This window comes from Maniola hyperantus, chromosome 4 (genome assembly GCF_902806685.2).
Source record: "Maniola hyperantus chromosome 4, iAphHyp1.2, whole genome shotgun sequence".
Lineage (NCBI taxonomy): Eukaryota > Metazoa > Arthropoda > Insecta > Lepidoptera > Nymphalidae > Maniola > Maniola hyperantus.
This window is the reverse complement of record NC_048539.1, coordinates 5,540,063-5,557,467: the sequence shown is the minus strand read 5'-3', so window position 1 is coordinate 5,557,467 and position 17,405 is coordinate 5,540,063. Positions and strand designations below refer to the sequence as shown.

Genomic DNA, 17,405 nt, shown 5'->3' with positions numbered 1-17,405 from the left:
ATATAAGTATGAGTCAACATATTCCAATTTAATGTTGTTCAAAAGTACTGTGTTTGGTGTACTGTTGGTCATTACTTTAGTTTTGCTTATGTTCATTTCAAGCCCAACCTTTTTGCTCTCGATATCCAACCAATTTATCATTTTTTCGAGTTTATTGCTATATTCTGCAAAGAGTGCTATATCATCTGCAAATATTAGGTGACTCAAATATTGTCCAGAGATATTGATTCCTTCATGTTTCCAAGCGATTTTGTTGATAACATTCTCCAAAACTGCTACAAAAAGTTTTGGGGATATTGGATCCCCTTGTCTGACCTGACACCTCTGCAGATGTTTATTTCTTCGCCGCAGAATTCCTTTTATACATATGTTTAAAATTACTTAACTGAAAAGGTAATGAATTGTAATTTCATTTTAGGCACCTCTACCTGCTCCGGTATGGTCTGACACTTTCGAAGCGGTGGATAAAGGAATAGTTTGCCCACAAAGTAATTTGTTGGGCATACTTCCGTCATCTAAAGTAACACAAGAAGACTGCCTCATAGCAAATGTTTACGTGCCCGATACAAATAAAACTAATCTTCCAGTTTTAATAATTGTTCACGGTGGAGCCTATGCACTGGGTTGGGGGAATATGTTTACTCCGAAGAAAGTAACCAGTTCCAAAAAAATTATTTCTATAATATAATTAGTAAGGGGCGCAAACCATTGTGCTCAGACATTTGGAACTTTAGATGGATTTTGGAATAACACAATCGTTGATGAGAAAGACGTATCAGCAGATATAAGACAACGAAAAATTTATATGAAAAAAATTTGGTTAAATTTTATGCTAACTGGGTAAGTGCCTGCATTTTTTTGTGATTTATAAAACAGGTGTCTACTTAATATGTCTAATACATTGTCTAATAGGAAAAAAAATTGAAACTTATTTTGTAAAACTTCTTTCTTTTATTAGGGTTCCATACCTCAAAAGGAAAAACGGAACCCTTATAGGATCACTTTGTTGTCTGTCTGTCTGTCTGTCTGTCTGTCTGTCTGTCTGTCTGTCTGTCTGTCTGTCAAGAAACTTACAGGGCACTTCCCGTTGTCCTAGAATCATGAAATTTGGCAGGTAGGTCGATCTTATAGCTGACATTTGGGTAAAAATCTGAAAACCGTGAATTTAGGGTTGGATCACACAAAAAAAAAATTTAATTGTGGTCATGAACTAATAATTAGTATTTTCAACTTTCGAAGTAAGATTAATACATCGACAAAAGGGGTATCATATGAACCTGTACAGTATTAAAACCTTTATTTTTATTTATTTTTATGTAAGTACCTACTAGCTTCTGCCCGCGCGTAAAATCCAGGTAAAATCAGTCTTGTGTGCCTATAATGTTGAACCGTTGCGCACGAGATGTCACCATGATTAATACATCTGTACTAGAAAATTGCTTGTGAATATTATTTACTCATAATATAATATAACGACCCATTCGCTGGTTTAACTAACGAAGTTGATTGTAAGGTTATAATTTACAGGTATTTACGCGACGTTATATATCGTTTTATTGGTACTGGAGGATACCTACTTTATGCGACGCGATGGTTACTTCTTAAGTGGTTGTGCGAAGTTTTATCTAGTATCAATGATTTTGCTCATAATATGTTTTTGTTATGTTTTTCCTCGACATCATGCGATCGGGCTGAGTCACGTTTGGTGAATATAATTCAGGGGCCTGTCCGTGGGTATAAGCAGCCGGATGACGATATTAATTATATCTAAATATATAAAAGGAAAAGGTGACTGACTGACTGATCTATCAACGCACAGCTCAAACTACTCGACGGAACGGGCTGAAATTTGGCATGCAGCTAGCTATTGTGACGTAGGCATCCGCTAAGAAAGTATTTTTGAAAATTCAACCTTTAAGGGGGGGAAATAGGGGTTTGAAATTTAATTAGTCCATGCGGATGAAGTCGCGAGCATAAGCTATTCTTCTATAATATTCCCTATGCAAAGGCACCGACTGGATCGGAGAGATTTAAGGTACGTCATTACGTGAAGATATCGTAGTTTCTAGTGTAAAATATATTGTAGACATATATATTTATCAATGTTTAATCATTTTTGACATTAAATTCGCCTTTGTTAAGCAGTCCTTTGTTGAATTTGAAACTTGTTTGATTTTTGTACCAGCCGAGTGTAGGTAGGTAAGTAGATTTTTGTTTGTAAGTGTCAAATAAACTGTAGTATTTTCTACTTTTTATTAAGAAGGCTGTCCGGTAGATGAATGGTCGTCCGGTTTCCCAAGGGAGAAACATATTTGAGTGTTCACGGACTCAGTGGATTCGATATCTCCCTTTAATACACTGTAGTCTGTGATTCGATATATACAGCAGTTGAGGCTATTGACCTTGAGTAATGTGCTACTAGAGCGGCTCTTTCGTTGATATTTCAATAATAGGTGACGACGAGTGTGAGATTCATAGTCATCAAAAGTTGTTGTTGTCGTCATTGTCAATGGTTAGATGGCCACTGTAGCTAATTGTAGGCCTTTTAAAAGGAGTTTCACACGTCACGGTCTTCGTTTGTATCCAAGCCTATCTAAATTCAGCTGGATGCGACGAGTCTAAATTAATAATCGTAATCTTAATCTCAAAATTACAGTTGTTAATATATAATTTGACATCTATTTATAGTGTAGCAAATGCCTACCCATTAGTTGAAAACTATGTGAAATAATAGGTAAGTACGATTAGATAAATAATTGTAGAGATAAAGACTGACGCGGGTGTTTATTGCTATTAAACGAGGTTGATTGAAATTATTTGGGCTATAATTTTAAACGAATTATATCACTGTTAATTTTTAATATTATTCTAAAAGAGTTACATATTAATACAAAAATACATAAGTATTGCATCGTGAAACGGAAATAATATAAGCCAAAATTACCAAGGAACCCCAAATAGTCGCTACTGTACATATGTAATTGAACTGAGGATTGCGACCAAGGTTAGCGTCAGTAGCTATCAAGATGTGGCTGTACGTAGTTGCATGTTATTTATTTGCTGTAGTCAGCTCTACAGTGAGTGAACAGCCTGAATCACGGATAGTGCGTCTAGACTCAGGCCCCGTTCGAGGATATAAGGATCCTAATGAAGACATATTCGCATACTACGGGATTCCTTATGCAAAGGCGCCCAGTGGACCTGACAGGTTCAAGGTAACAGTAACAGTACCAATTTTTTTTCATAAAAGAATATTAGCCAAGTTTATCATGCTGGCTAATATTCCCCTTTTCCCCTCCAATTAAGCGTAAAGCTTGTGCTAGGAGTAAGTACGACAATAGTGCAACGGGTAGGGTTTGAACCGGCGAACTTTCGGTTAAAATTGTAGGTATTAAAATTAGTTCAAGACGGAGAGACGAATAGACAAAATACAAATTAGCCCAAGTAGACGACTCGGAGACTCACTTCACTCGGTCACTAATGCCCACAGGTGGTGTAAATTATTGAAATGTGACTCGCTCGCCACCGCCACTTTGAAGATAGATACCTACTAATCTCAGAAACCTTATCTCAAGTTCCAACAATGGATGTACAGAGTTTCGACTTTCAACTCAATCGGATGAACGATGCACAAAAACATAGGTAACCAACAAACAGACATAATATATATATATATACTTATACATAACTGGTGAGCCAGGTAATTAAGTTATTCTATGTTACTTATGTTTAATTTAATCAACTTACCGGTTATGCGTAACATTTGAGGCAAAATAATTCATTTTTGCATCAAATGTGAAGGGTACCAATAGGCGGGACCCTATTACGCCCGTCCGTCTGTCTGTCATCGGGCTGTACCTATCTCGTGAACCGTAATGTGGAGAGAGTTCAAATGTTAACTGAGTGTGTATTTTTATTGCAACTATAACAATTAATATTAAAAATTTCAAAATGGCTGTCATTAAAAAAAACTTAGGTACATAGTGTTAATAATTAAGTGAATAGTTACAAAATGCGCCAAATTGTTTATTAAAAATACTTTTTATTGACGTTCCAATGTGCTAACGATAAGCAATAACAAAGTGAGATCTTATAAAAATTCAGCGAAGTTTGACTAACAACGGATTAATATGGCAAAAAATTTAATACCTACACTTTTACTAAGTTTTTTAAATTCACAATAGGCATTCGCTTGACCTTGATCTGGTCAAAGATGGAAAGCGTTTGCCTAGAAGATGCCAATTGACTCTTGTTTTAAAGTAGGAAATATAGATCGCGGAAGAATATGCCAAATCTTAGCCATGAGTATGAGGAATGAAGAAGCAAAGCGTTTCGTGGGTGTAGTGTAAATGGAATGGCTACGACATAAGGATGGAAACTCGGCTGCCGTCTTGCGGTACGGTGGTAGAAAGTTGAAGGGGGGGACAAGATCGAAAAGCTCCTGAGTACACTCTCTGAATTCCGAAATATTATAATACCTACCCTATAAAACACTGATAAGCCGTCAACCTTAAGGTGGTGATAAAGAATAAAGTAGAGGAGAATTTTCGCCTACGACTCTCCTAGCCTCTCTTAGCTCGACGAGTATATGAATATTGTTGCTACTTGCTGTGTAATCTGACTTGGTATAATATTTATCGTAAATCGTAATTCTGTCTGATATATCTGTAAGTTTGTCATAATTAAGTAGATGACATCAAGTCAGTCATACGTATTATGCATTATGCGTATACCTATGTGCAAAATTTAACGAAATATCAAAAAAGATACCTGGCATCGATATATTTCATGACTCAACTACTGCATTCAAAAAAAAGCTCTTATCATTTTACGGTGGGTTCATCTCCTAAGTAACTTAGTTATTTGTTTAGTTAAGTAGTTAGTTAAGTTCTTTTTATTTGTCTAGATATTTTGCAAATGCTGTGTACACATTTTATAGATACATTTATCAGCCTGTGTTTGTTTATGAGTGTCGTAGTTTGTGTTAAATTAATGTATTGTGTGTGTTCCTAATAAATAAAATAAATAAATACGTGATTTGCGTTAAATATCTTCGACAATATTATTATTCTGTGAAACTTTAAAGGCGGATTTAATATTTACGCTTCATAATAATTATTTTATAGTAATAATATGATGTATTTGAAATATTTTTAGGCACCTCTACCATCGCCAAAATGGGTTGAGCCATTAGAAGCTGTGGACACAGGAATAGTATGCCCACAATTCGATCATTTTTATTTGATTCAAAATAAAAGGAACATGCAAGAAGATTGTCTTATAGCAAATATATATGCACCGAACACCAAGAAAACTAACCTCTCCGTAATAGTCTATGTTCATGGTGGTGCATTTATAACGGGATTTGGAGATCTCGTTACACCTAAAAAAATTGTTAGTAGCAAAGAAATTATTGTTGTAAACTTTAACTATCGGCTTGGAGCCCATGGTTTTCTCTGCTTAGGCACAAGAGATATACCTGGCAATGCTGCAATGAAAGATCAAATAGCATTACTTAGGTGGGTAAAGAAAAATATTGCAAATTTTGGTGGTAATCCTGATGATGTAACGATAGCAGGCTACAGTGCTGGGTCTGTCTCGGTAGATTTATTGATGTTATCAAAGTCAGCTAAAGGTTTGTTTAAAAAAGTCATACCAGAGAGTGGTGCAAACTTGTCACCTTTCAGCATTCAAATTGATCCCATAAAGAATGCTAAGGAATATGGAAAGTTATTAAAATTTGATGTTGACGATCTCCACGCATTAGAATTTTTTTACAAAAGTGCTCCTTATGAACTTTTACAATCAGGAAACGTAACGTTTCAAGCTGACTCGAATATTTTTACGACACCTTGTGTAGAACGAGACCATGGCGTAGAAAGGTTTCTGGAGGATAGCCCTTTTGATATACTAAATAGTGGTAATTTCGATAAACTTCCTGTGTTATACGGCTTTGCTAATATGGAGGGAACAATTCATATTCGTATTTTTGATCAAATGAAAGATCTTATGAATAAAAACTTTGCTGAATATATGAGTTTACAGATACTTGATTTACAATTTAAGAATGATGAAGAGAAATTCACTGTAGCGGAACAAATAAAAAAGTTCTATTTTAAGGATGAGCCCATCGATGAGAAAAATATTTTGGCTTATGTTGATTTTATATCAGATATACTTTTTGGGTGCCCAACACTGAGATCTGTTAATCTTCAATTAAAAGCTGGCAATAACAATATTTACCTTTATGAGTATTCTTTCGTAGACGATAATACACCTTTAGTACCACATACGGAAGTGCGTGGAGCAGGACATTGTTTTCAAACAATGGCAGTTTTAGATGGAGCTGAATTTAATTTAACTGATGAAAGTGGCATATCAGAAGATTTAAAAAAAATGAAGAGCCAGATGAGGGAACTCTGGTCGAATTTTGCTAAATATGGGTATGAATAGCTTCTAAAATTTGTATCATCTATATATTTAATTCATAATATATAATTACCATCTTTAAAATAAGAGAACAAACAGTACACAACCACATTTATGTAAAAGTTCCAATACGAGTACCAACCTAAGTAGGATTTTTGTATAATAATTAATAAATACTTCATAATTATTATTTTAACTACATAATATGCAGTATGTATTTCTGGCAGATAACTGAATGTTTTATAACTTTTTAGTCGTCCTGAAAGCGTTGGAGTGCCAGTCTGGCCACCAGTTGGAGAAGATATGTCACCGTACATGGACCTCAAGATAAACCCACAACTCGGAAAACATTTGTTGAAAGAACGATGCTCTTTTTGGGAGGAAATATATGACAAACATTACAACAATCCTGTACCACCTAACATATTATCGCTGTCGCAGAAGCACAATGAACTTTAATATACCTATTATGTATTTATAAATAATCAAATATACGCAGTTTGGGAATTGTTTGTGTATATTTATTGAATAAAATGTCACGACACAGCTTATGTTCGGTGGCTGGTGAAAATAAAATATTGTCATGGTAGATGTATTATTTATAATGTCATGCAACCAACTAAAACTAAAGATATATAGCCTTAGGTCTCTAACCTGTCTAGGTTCAAAATTAACTGTGTGATTGCAAAAACTTTAGCCACGGCTTGAACAGGCGCTAAGGTCAATATTATGCACTGTGCAAGATAAATTTAAACGCCGGTGATTGTAATAAAACCCTATTTAATTATTTTTAGGCTCCGCTGCCATCGCCAATATGGTTCGATACTTTGGAAGCTGTAGATACGAAGATTATATGTCCCCAAATGCCTGTGTCTATATTCGGGCTAGATTCAACTACAAAAGTCATGCAAGAAGATTGCCTAATCGCTAATATTTTTGTACCCAATACTGATGAAAAAAATCTTCCCGTTGTTGTTTCTGTACATGGCGGGGGATTTATTATTGGCTACGGAAATTTTATGAAACCAAAGAAATTGGTTAGTGCCAAAAAGATTATTGCAGTCACATTTAATTATCGACTTGCAGCGCATGGTTTTCTATGCTTAGGTACAAAAGAAGCCCCCGGAAACGCCGGAATTAAAGATCAAGTGGCACTTTTACGCTGGGTAAAGGAAAATATTGCAAGATTTGGAGGTAACTCAGATGATGTTACAATAGGAGGCAACAGCGCTGGCTCAACCTCGGTAGATCTGTTGATGATATCGAAAATGGCAAAAGGTTTGTTTACAAAAGTTATAGCTGAGAGGGGCGCCAACCTTTCTCCTTACAGTGTCCAAGTAGATCCCATACGGAACGCTAAGGAGTATGCCAAATTATTGCAATATGACGGTGAAGATGATATTCATAATTTAGAAGACTTTTATAAAAGTATCACATATGAATTACTCCAATCAGGGAATGTTACTCATAGAACTGATTCGGACTTTCTAATGACACCTTGTGTGGAGCGAGATATCGGAGAAGAGAGATTCCTAGAAGATAGCCCTGTTAATATTTTAAAGAGAGCAGATTTTGAGAAATTTCCCATGTTATTCGGTTACACAAATATGGAAGGACTTATGCGGATTGATATATTCGATTCGTGGAAAAATAAAATGAATACAAAATTTTCTGATTTCTTACCTCCTGATTTACAATTCAAATCTGAAAAAGAAAAGGAAGCAGTGGCTGAAAAAATTAAAAAGCATTATTTTGGTGATAAAGGTGTTAGCGATGAAACTGTATTAGATTATGTTAACTATTTCTCCGATGTTTTCTTCGCTTGCCCAACCTTAAGATCTATAAGCCTGCAGATTAAAGCAGGGAATAATCAGATATATTTATACGAGTATTCCTACGTGGATGATGATACACCAGTAGTCCCACATACAAATGCATTATTGGATGGAGTTAATATGATATCATCATTGGATGAAAAAAATATTTCCGACGACCTAAGAATAATGAAACATATAATGAGAGATCTGTGGGGAAATTTTATAATAACAGGGTAAGTTATCACTCGCACATCAGCATCCTTTTCTTTGCTTAAAGCTATTATTTTAAATAATGAAATGACATTTGAATATTAATTATAGTACGCGACAGGTCGAGATGGCAATCGGGGAGGGAATGGCCCGCACACCCGCACAGTTCCCCGCTAATCCGATACAGGCGAGCGCGGGTGACGTGCGGGTGTGCTGTATGTCCCTCCGCCTTATACCCCGAGGTATTCAAGAATATTAGCCATGTTAAATGACTAATATTTCCCTTTCCTCTTCAACTAAGCGTCAGGCTTGTGCTGGGACAATACGTACGACAATAGTGCAACGGGCGGGGTTTGAACCGTCGACCTTTCGGTTTTCAGTCTACTCCTTTACCGGTTGAGCTATTGAGGCTCTAAATAGCTCAATTACTCGGTGGCAAGAGTGTATTTCTGTGTATTTCATATTTTGTATATTTTCATTACAGAAAACCCGAAAGTTCCGAAGTACCAGCATGGCCACCCGTGACCGCGGATGGGTCGCCCCATATGGCCTTAAAAAAGAATCCAGAACTTCGGGGACCGCTGTCTGAAAAGCGATGTTTATTTTGGAATGAAATCTTTGACAAATACTACCGGTCTCCTCTACCGCCACCGCCACCCCCAACAATACGTAATAAACTGTAGTCCTTACAAAAAAAGGCCGCATTTAAAGTGGCGCCAAATAAATTGTGATTCGGGTGCTTGAAAAATTAACTACGGCTTTCAAAAGTATTAGGTTGGTGACTAAAAAATAAAAACATGGCTGAACCTGATATTATGAGTGTGGGGTGGGTATCTTTTAAATAATATCTGGCATCGAAAATTACTTATTTATTAGCAAATAGGAACGGGTAGATAGATACATACAGTTTTTTGATCGAGAGGTTTTGACCAAACTTAGTCAAACTTGGGACCGTCACACCTGCACCATACAAAATGAACTCTCTCTTGTACTACTAATATAAGTTACTGTAATTTGTAAGTTTTTTTACAATTCCGTATGTTCCAATGGAGAAATAGGTGGTATAGGGTTAAAATAATATTTTTCGTAAATACCATCCCAAAACAGGGTTCGTTCTTTGAGAAGAGAATCCTTTAGTTGCAGAGTTCTGCCTAGTGACATATACGGTGACCAACCTGCACCAACAGGTCGCCATGTAGGCAACTTAGAATCTTCAGGTATCGGCATTCTGAAAAAAAAAACCTGTTAGTAAGTGGAGGGAGATCACTTAGCGCATTTCAATGTTTGCGCTTGTATGATCAACGTTGAACCAAGTCGGTAACTGGGTTCGGTCCGACTTAGGTGTTCCTAATTACGCCTTTACCTTTCTCCCGTGCTGTAGGGAGATCTCTCTGGGCGTCAATCCCGGTTAATATCACGAACATCTGAACCTTTAACCCAATAGACAGAAGAAAAGGACCAAGATAGACTATTTAAATAAATAATAGGGTCTTGGGCTGTAGTAATAAAATAAAGTGATTTTTTGTATAGCGATAGTTTATGGGGCTAGAATTTATTATTAAAGAGAATAGGTAATTAAAAACAATCATGATTTTTAATTATTTTTAACATGAACGTCACGCTGCAGCTGTACGGAAGGTGAATAATGACGACAATATTTTTCAATTTTTTTACATAAAATTAGAGTAATTTCTTCGGGAAAATATTTTTTTTTGTTAAAAAATTGAAAAATAATTGTCGTCATTTTTGTCCGTCTGACGTTATTGATTGCGTTCCGTACACAGCATGACGTTAATAATTAATTATATTAAAAATGAATAAAAATCATGATTTTTAAAATTATTCTCTTTAATAATGAATTCTAGCCCCATAAACTACCGCTATACAAAAATCACGTCATTTTATTACTACCCTATTGAAGGTTCTGTAAATAATTGAAGATTTATTGTTGTTATTGTAAGTAATGTAAAATATTTTTAAAAGAGCGGTTTTATCTCCTGGTTATTATTAGCTGATGCCCGCGACTTCGACCGCGTGGATGTAGATTTTCGAAAATCCCATGGGAACTCTTTGCTTTTCCGTCTGTTACTCCATTGCAGTATGATTGATGGACAAACCAACAAATCAACAAACAAATACACTTTTGCATTTATAATATAGGTAGTGAGATTCGGGAGATTTGGTTTCGACCTTGGGCACGCGCCACTAACTTTTCAGAGTTCGTGTGTTTTAAACAATTAAACATCACTTAACGGTGTAGTAAAACATCACGAGGAAACTCGCATGTCTGAGGGTTATTCATAATGTTCTCAAAAAGATGTGTAAAGTCTGCCAATCCACACTTGGTTTCCTCAGTAGGAAGTAGGTAGTGGCCACTACTGAGGAAACCAAGTGACGGGTGGATGATCATGATGATGATGATGATAACGTATATTATTTTGTTACTCACCCAGTAATCATAAAATTAAGCCATATTTCTCTCATGATTTTTGTATGTGTTTTTAGATCATCAGAAATATTGGTTTCAGTGCTGTTGTACAATCCGTCTAAAACTATATGAGTCTGTGCGCAGTGATTTGCACCACGTATGTTATTTGTATAAGGCACTGGAGGTGTGTCGTCATCATAATACGTGTACTCGTACAAATATATTTGGTTATTACCAGCCTCTAATTGGAGTTTGACCGATTTAAGCGTTGAATACGCAAATAAAACATCAGTGAAGTAATCTATGTATGCCAACACAGATTCCTCATTTATTGGTTTCTCTCCAAAATAAAATCGTTTTACCTTTTCTGCCACTTGTTCCTTTTCAGTTTCACTTTCAAATTTCAAATCAGCCGGCAGGAAATCAGAAAATTTTTCATTCATTAAATTTTTCCAGTGATTAAAAAATGGCATGCGAAACAATCCTTCCATGTTGGCAAACCCATACAGCATGGGTACCTTTTTAAAATTTCCACTTCTGAGTATATTAACTGGACTATCATCTAGAAACATTTCCTCGCCCAAATCACGCTCCACGCAAGGTGCCATATAGAAGTTAGAGTCTTTTCTGTTTATCACTTTCGCTGAATTCAATTGCTCATATGAAACGGTCTGGTAAAATTTTTCTAAAGCATTAAGGTCCTCAAAATGCTTAGATGTTAATAACAACGCGTATTCTTTTGCACTTTTAATTGGATCTACCTGAATACTAAACGCTGCGATATTGGCACCGCTTTCTGGAATTACTCTTTTAAATAAATTATCGGTAAGTTTTGAGATCATCAGGAGATCTACCGATGATGACCCTGCACTGTACCCTGCAATTGTAACTTCGTCGGGATTTCCGCCGAATTTCGCTATATTATTTTTAACCCACCGCAGAAGTGCTACTTGGTCTTTCATTCCTGCGTTGCCAGGTACATGTTCGGTGCCTAAACAAAGAAATCCGTGTGCACCGAGTCTATGATTAAAAGTGACTGCAATTACTTTTTTACTTTTAACAAAATTTTTGGGTGTTGCCAAGTTTCCCCATCCCGCGATATAGGCTCCACCATGTACATACACAACAACTGGTAAGTTTTTCTCTTTCGTTTCGGGAACATAAACACTTGCAGTTAGACAATCTTCTTGCATCGTTCTTTTGGCCGGAAGCATATCAAATTTATCGGTCTGTGGACACATTATCACTCTGTCTACAGCTTCAAACACCTCAGACCATACCGGAGGTGGCAAAGGACCCTAGAAGATAAGATGGGCATTAAAATTATTACTGTCCACAAATGATTTGTTGTCTTATCTGTATACATATTCATAATAATATGATAAGAATAATGATTAAGTATTCTTATTCTTATCATACGTGTACCTTAATGCTTGTACACTGAGTTCATCTCCGATAATAATGCGTTGCTTATTAAAGAATAGGTTTTTTTACGAAATTTGTCCGCGTGGGTTCGTTAAAAATCCCTAAAGGAATGTTTTTCCGGGATCGTAAATAGCCGAAATAACAACTTTTATAGTCCTTGCCGGCAAAAGTCCCGTCAAAATGAGTTCACGTGTTGAACTGATTATTAGGCAGTCGATAATAATTGTGTAAATAAATGAATAAAAGGCAGTTATAGAAATAACAGACGGACATAGATATAACAGACGGACACTTCGATTTAATGTATTAATATTTAGATGTGTAAAAATACGTATATTTGAAGTCAAGCAAGTCTGTTATTATACCCACTGAATTAGCTAATAAGACTACCTACACAAGTTAGAAAATGCTTACACTTTACTCACGAAATCGGAAATTAAATTTAAAATGAAAATTTCTGATAACTAAGAAGTCTAATAACTATGCACTATAATAAACTTACCTAAAAAAATGAAATTATTTATTTGGCCAAAAATATTACAAAATGGATAAAACTCAATAACATACAAACTTATTTTTTTTATTTGTTTTTATTTTCATGTACCGAAATTGTAGTTAAATTAAGTTACATTGGAAATGCTTATCTCTGAACAGATATTTCTTCCAGCTTCCCATTCAAGGTTGTGAGTAAGTCGTATTAAAAAGTGGAATAGGTCTTACGGTACTAGAGTAATTATAAAATGAATACAAGACTCCTTAGTTAAGTAAGTTTAAGTTACTTAGTACTTAAGTATGATTTGTTTACGACAGAAATCATTGTGCACCTATTTTCTGAACTAGTTTGAACTATATCTTGGAGAACAGGAACACGTACCTAAGTATAGGATGCGACAGGTCGAGATGGCAATCGGGGTGGGGTCATGGGGTCGCCCTGCACACGCGCACAGCCTCCGCGCCAACCCGGCGTGACGTGCGGGTGTGCGGTTCGTCCATCCGTCTCATACCCCGATTGCCATCTCGACCTGTCGGGTACTAAGGTATTTCAAAAAGATTTACCTTAAATCTATCCAGTCCCGTGGGTGCCTTTGCATATGGGATATCGTAAAAGGCATAAATGCCATATTTCGTGTCTCTATATCCTCGCACCGGGCCTTGGGGTAGTAGCTCCACCAAGCGTGACTGCGGTTGTTCACATGATACTGCGCCCCAACATAACACCGCGAAGATAACGAATGCGACACTACACATTTGTACAATGAACACTGTAAGAATGACTTCACATATAATCAATAAATAAAATTGTAGAGATAATAATAATATAGCTACCTACTTATCTATGCTATGATATTTTCGCTTCACGTATGCGATGAAATAATCTCGTATAAAGTAATAATCTATGCATATAAAAACTTGTCCTGACTGATTGACTTACTGATCTATCAACGCACAATCTGAAATTTTGACAATATTTTATGACGTAGGCGCCCACTAAGAAAGCATTTTTAAAAATTCCAACCCTAAGAGGATTGTCTGTTTGAACGGGCTAATCTTCGGAACGGCTGAACCTATTTTGACGGGACTTTCACAGACAAGTAGAAAATTAACCAGGAAGTGACATAGGCTGATGGCTAACTGACTTTAAAAGAAGGAGGAGTAGTGTTTTTCTACCCATATACATCGAAATCTATGAGACTACTGAACCGATTTGCGTAGTTTCTTTTTTAATTGATAGAGAAACTTTGCGACATTGTTCTATTAAAAAATTGGATTCCAACTCCTCAATCCTGACGCTGCAGGGGACCTGACGACCTAAACTGATGGGATTTAAAAACTGTCGGTTATAAATTGATATTGGAGGTACCTACCAAGTAATCATTATCGTTTAACTCGAGGAACCAAACCCTTAAACCCCGATGCTGTAATTGCATTCCTAAATCGTGGTGATTTAAAAACTGGCCTACAAGGCGGTCAAAAAGGAACAACTAAACCGACGTGACGCCGCTTGCTTCCAAACCCTACTCACATTCCTATAATCAAAGAGTTCCCACGGGATTTTTAAAAACCTAAATCGAAGTCGCGGGCATCAGCTAGTTCATGAAATGTCTATTACCTACACTAGAGTCTGTACCTACATTCCGATACAATGCCCGTATATATGTGCCATATTTCATGCAGGAATTGGTTTCATTGTTACCTACTTTGCTAAGCTATTTATCGCCTGGGAGCTTGGGATCGTGTTCCTCCATAAATTTTCAAGGGACACGAGCCGCTGTATAATGTGCTTATTAAGTCGTGAAGCGTGTTTTGTACAATAGTTGTTCTTGTTATGTTTAGAAAATCTTGCTTTTAATCGAAAGGATACTTAGTTACCCATATTAAATAAGTTCAAAAAATGAGTTAAACATATAGCTCTACTATAACAATTATTATTAACGTTCCAAGTGATCCAGCAGTTTACAGCTGTTTACACCGTTGTAAACTATTTAAATTTACTTAAACTTTGGATACTGCTTCTGCTGTTCATTTAAATTAAGGCGCTAAAGTATTAAAAGTAAAAGTAGGAAACTAAAAGCATGGACAGAGTGAAGTGAACTACTAAAAGTGCTGACTAAAGTCAGAAAAAACCTATTTCGAAATAATTCGAGTTTTTTACGTATATCAAAACATATCTAGGTAGGTAGGTATTATTAAAATATTTCTACATTTAGTCTGCGTTCTATTCTGTATTGTTAAGGGGCGTCACACTTGACTTCCATTGGTTATAGTAGTATTTTTCTTGGACTCCAGATTCTACCCAAATTATCAGCTTCTGTCTTCTCAACTACCTATATAATTGTGAATAGTGAGCACACGTGTAATTAGGCATCTTTCTCAAAACTTATAAGTCCGTGTATAAGGAGTAGCTGTGTGTAATAGGCTTCAGTTTTGAAGTGCTTCATACAATTTACCTATTATATTTCCCCCCGTGCTATCTACTGTAATAATGATCTTATAATAAGCCCTTGTTTATTTTATAGTGCAATCGGTGTTATCTTAGGATTTGCTACACATAACTCAGCTATGAAATTGTTGTCGGGGCACACAGCTACTTTTTTTGTTTAAAGAAGTTTGCTTAGTAGGGTTCTATTTTCTTATAGCTTATTTATCTTTGATGTCTGTTTAATTAATATAAGTAGCAATTTCCATTTTAGACTTTTAAAGTGTTAAACAATACCAACCTAATGTAGGTACCTACTAAACCCGATCGCTACTTGCATCCCTATAATTCCCTGTAAAATATTGTTTCTAATGGGCAGATTACACCTACCGAGTAGTGAAGCGAGACAGTAAAATGTCACTCGGCCGAGACAGTGAGAAATTGCGGCGAAATTGCACTCCTTAAGTGTTTATACCAACCGAGTACTCGGCCGAGGACACTAACTCACCACTGTACTTGGTAGATGTAATCTGCCCATTAGACAGTCCAAGGATACTTCCTAAATACCTACCTACATATTTAGATAATAGAATGATATTATGCATCCACTACTTTATGATGTGTAGCAGCGTACCTGCGTACATCATGAAAAAAACCGGTCAAGTGCGATTCAGACTCGAACACGAAGGGTTCCGTACCGTCGTACCAGATATTTTAACATTATCATGTGCAACACTGCAAGTTAACGGCAACAGCGCTATCTATATGTGATTTAGTAAATTAATTTTTTCATGAACACATTTAAATTTTTTTGTGATGCAACCACAAATTCACGGTATTCCGATATATTCCTTTCCGGAGACGTATTTAAGACGTTACGACGTACGTTAAAAAACCGAAACTTCGCGGACGAAATAGAACGCATCATTGTAATGTTCAAAATATAGTTTTACCCCTAGAATAATAAATGGTTTTACCGCATTAGCAACTTTATCTATACAGAGCCAGTTGAACGTCTAGTTTTGTTTGTATTTTGTAAAGAACGGTTATGAAAATAATATTATTTAACTCGTAGAAAGATTAAGAATTCTAACGATAACTCGTAATCCATATATCCAAATCTGTTCTGACATTAGAAGTTGTGGTGGGATAAAGAAACTCACATATACATAGACGGTATATCCTGAAACATAACACTTCTTTTTTTCGGAGTGGTATAAAAAGTTAGGTTGTTGAACTCAATTTAAAATACAAACAAGTCTGTTTACAAAGCATTCTGAATTTCTCATTCATAAACCTAGTTAGCTTTAAAAATTAAAGAACGTTTATTGCACAGTAATTACAGTCGCCGACCAGTCGGATATAATTATATTTGACGAGCTTTGAAACGTTGACGCCTGAAAATTTATGGAATTTTTAATTGTGTTTGTACAGATTAATTCTCATATTATTTGTGTTGTAATTTTCCCGACAACTCTGAAACTGAAATGTTAGTTAAAACTGTTTCAAAAGTTAACAAAATTATAATGTTTTATGCACGTATGACCGGTTTTGTTTTTGTTGTGGACAACCGGCCGGCAATAATTTGTGGTATGGTACAGTATGCGGCAGGGACTTACATCGACCTTTAGAATGAGATTTTGTCTTTGTAGAGCGTTGTCTCTATCACTCATACCTATGTGACGTTTTGTCGGTCTCAACGACAGAGACAATGCTTTGCGAAACCGCTATCTTTTTACGTACGTTATTTTCTGCTGCGTACTGTATACACATTGTGGTAATCACACCGACGACGTTTTTATATAAGGTAGGTCTTGGCTACAACGTGGGTGAGGCGCACTCCTCTAGCTTAGCTTTCATCTTGACAGTTATAGCCATTGGTTGAAGCCTATTCCCACCGCTATTCCACAGTCTCCTCCAACCGTACCTACCTACCCATACTGCAGGCACTACAGGGCTACGTATAGGTTTGGCACACAGTTCGTTGGCTAGCAACGCACGTCCCGCTCATTTGCAACCCATCTCATTTGCATTTTCGCATCGTGGCAGCCTGGGAGCCCGGGCGGTGTCATGCGCGTTTGATAGTATCGCTAGTTGATTGCTAAGTAGGTACATAAGCGTAAGTTCCTATATGCCTACTAGATATCTATCTATATATACGTAGGTATATATATATATG

The 17,405-nt window shown here is 36.2% G+C and overlaps 3 protein-coding genes across 5 annotated transcripts in view; 1 reads left to right on the top strand and 2 right to left on the bottom strand.

The window, feature by feature from the left end:
- LOC117996875 (uncharacterized) overlaps positions 1 to 17,405 on the bottom strand; it is a 225,136-nt gene that overhangs the window by 35,004 nt on the left and 172,727 nt on the right. The window lies entirely within an intron of this gene.
- On the top strand, positions 1,240 to 9,400 carry LOC117997107 (para-nitrobenzyl esterase-like). 3 transcript variants are annotated; one of them, XM_034985273.2, is made up of 3 exons: positions 1,240 to 3,215; positions 7,224 to 8,479; positions 8,941 to 9,400. In XM_034985273.2, exons 1-3 carry the CDS (start codon positions 3,027 to 3,029, stop codon positions 9,137 to 9,139), a joined length of 1,644 nt encoding a protein of 547 aa, XP_034841164.1. In that variant the 5' UTR covers positions 1,240 to 3,026; the 3' UTR covers positions 9,140 to 9,400. The 3 variants fall into 3 exon arrangements, with proteins under 3 accessions (XP_034841164.1, XP_069365883.1, XP_069365884.1); XM_069509782.1 differs by lacking the exons at positions 7,224 to 8,479; positions 8,941 to 9,400 and adding exons at positions 5,158 to 6,443; positions 6,684 to 7,056 and having other exon boundaries at positions 1,277 to 3,215; XM_069509783.1 differs by lacking the exon at positions 1,240 to 3,215 and adding an exon at positions 7,090 to 7,149.
- Positions 9,306 to 13,603, bottom strand: LOC117981962 (para-nitrobenzyl esterase-like). The gene is made up of 3 exons (XM_034968233.2): positions 13,366 to 13,603; positions 10,906 to 12,182; positions 9,306 to 9,684 (listed from the first exon to the last, which is right to left on the bottom strand). The coding sequence occupies exons 1-3, from the start codon at positions 13,555 to 13,557 to the stop codon at positions 9,483 to 9,485; spliced, it is 1,671 nt and encodes a 556-aa protein (XP_034824124.1). The 5' UTR covers positions 13,558 to 13,603; the 3' UTR covers positions 9,306 to 9,482.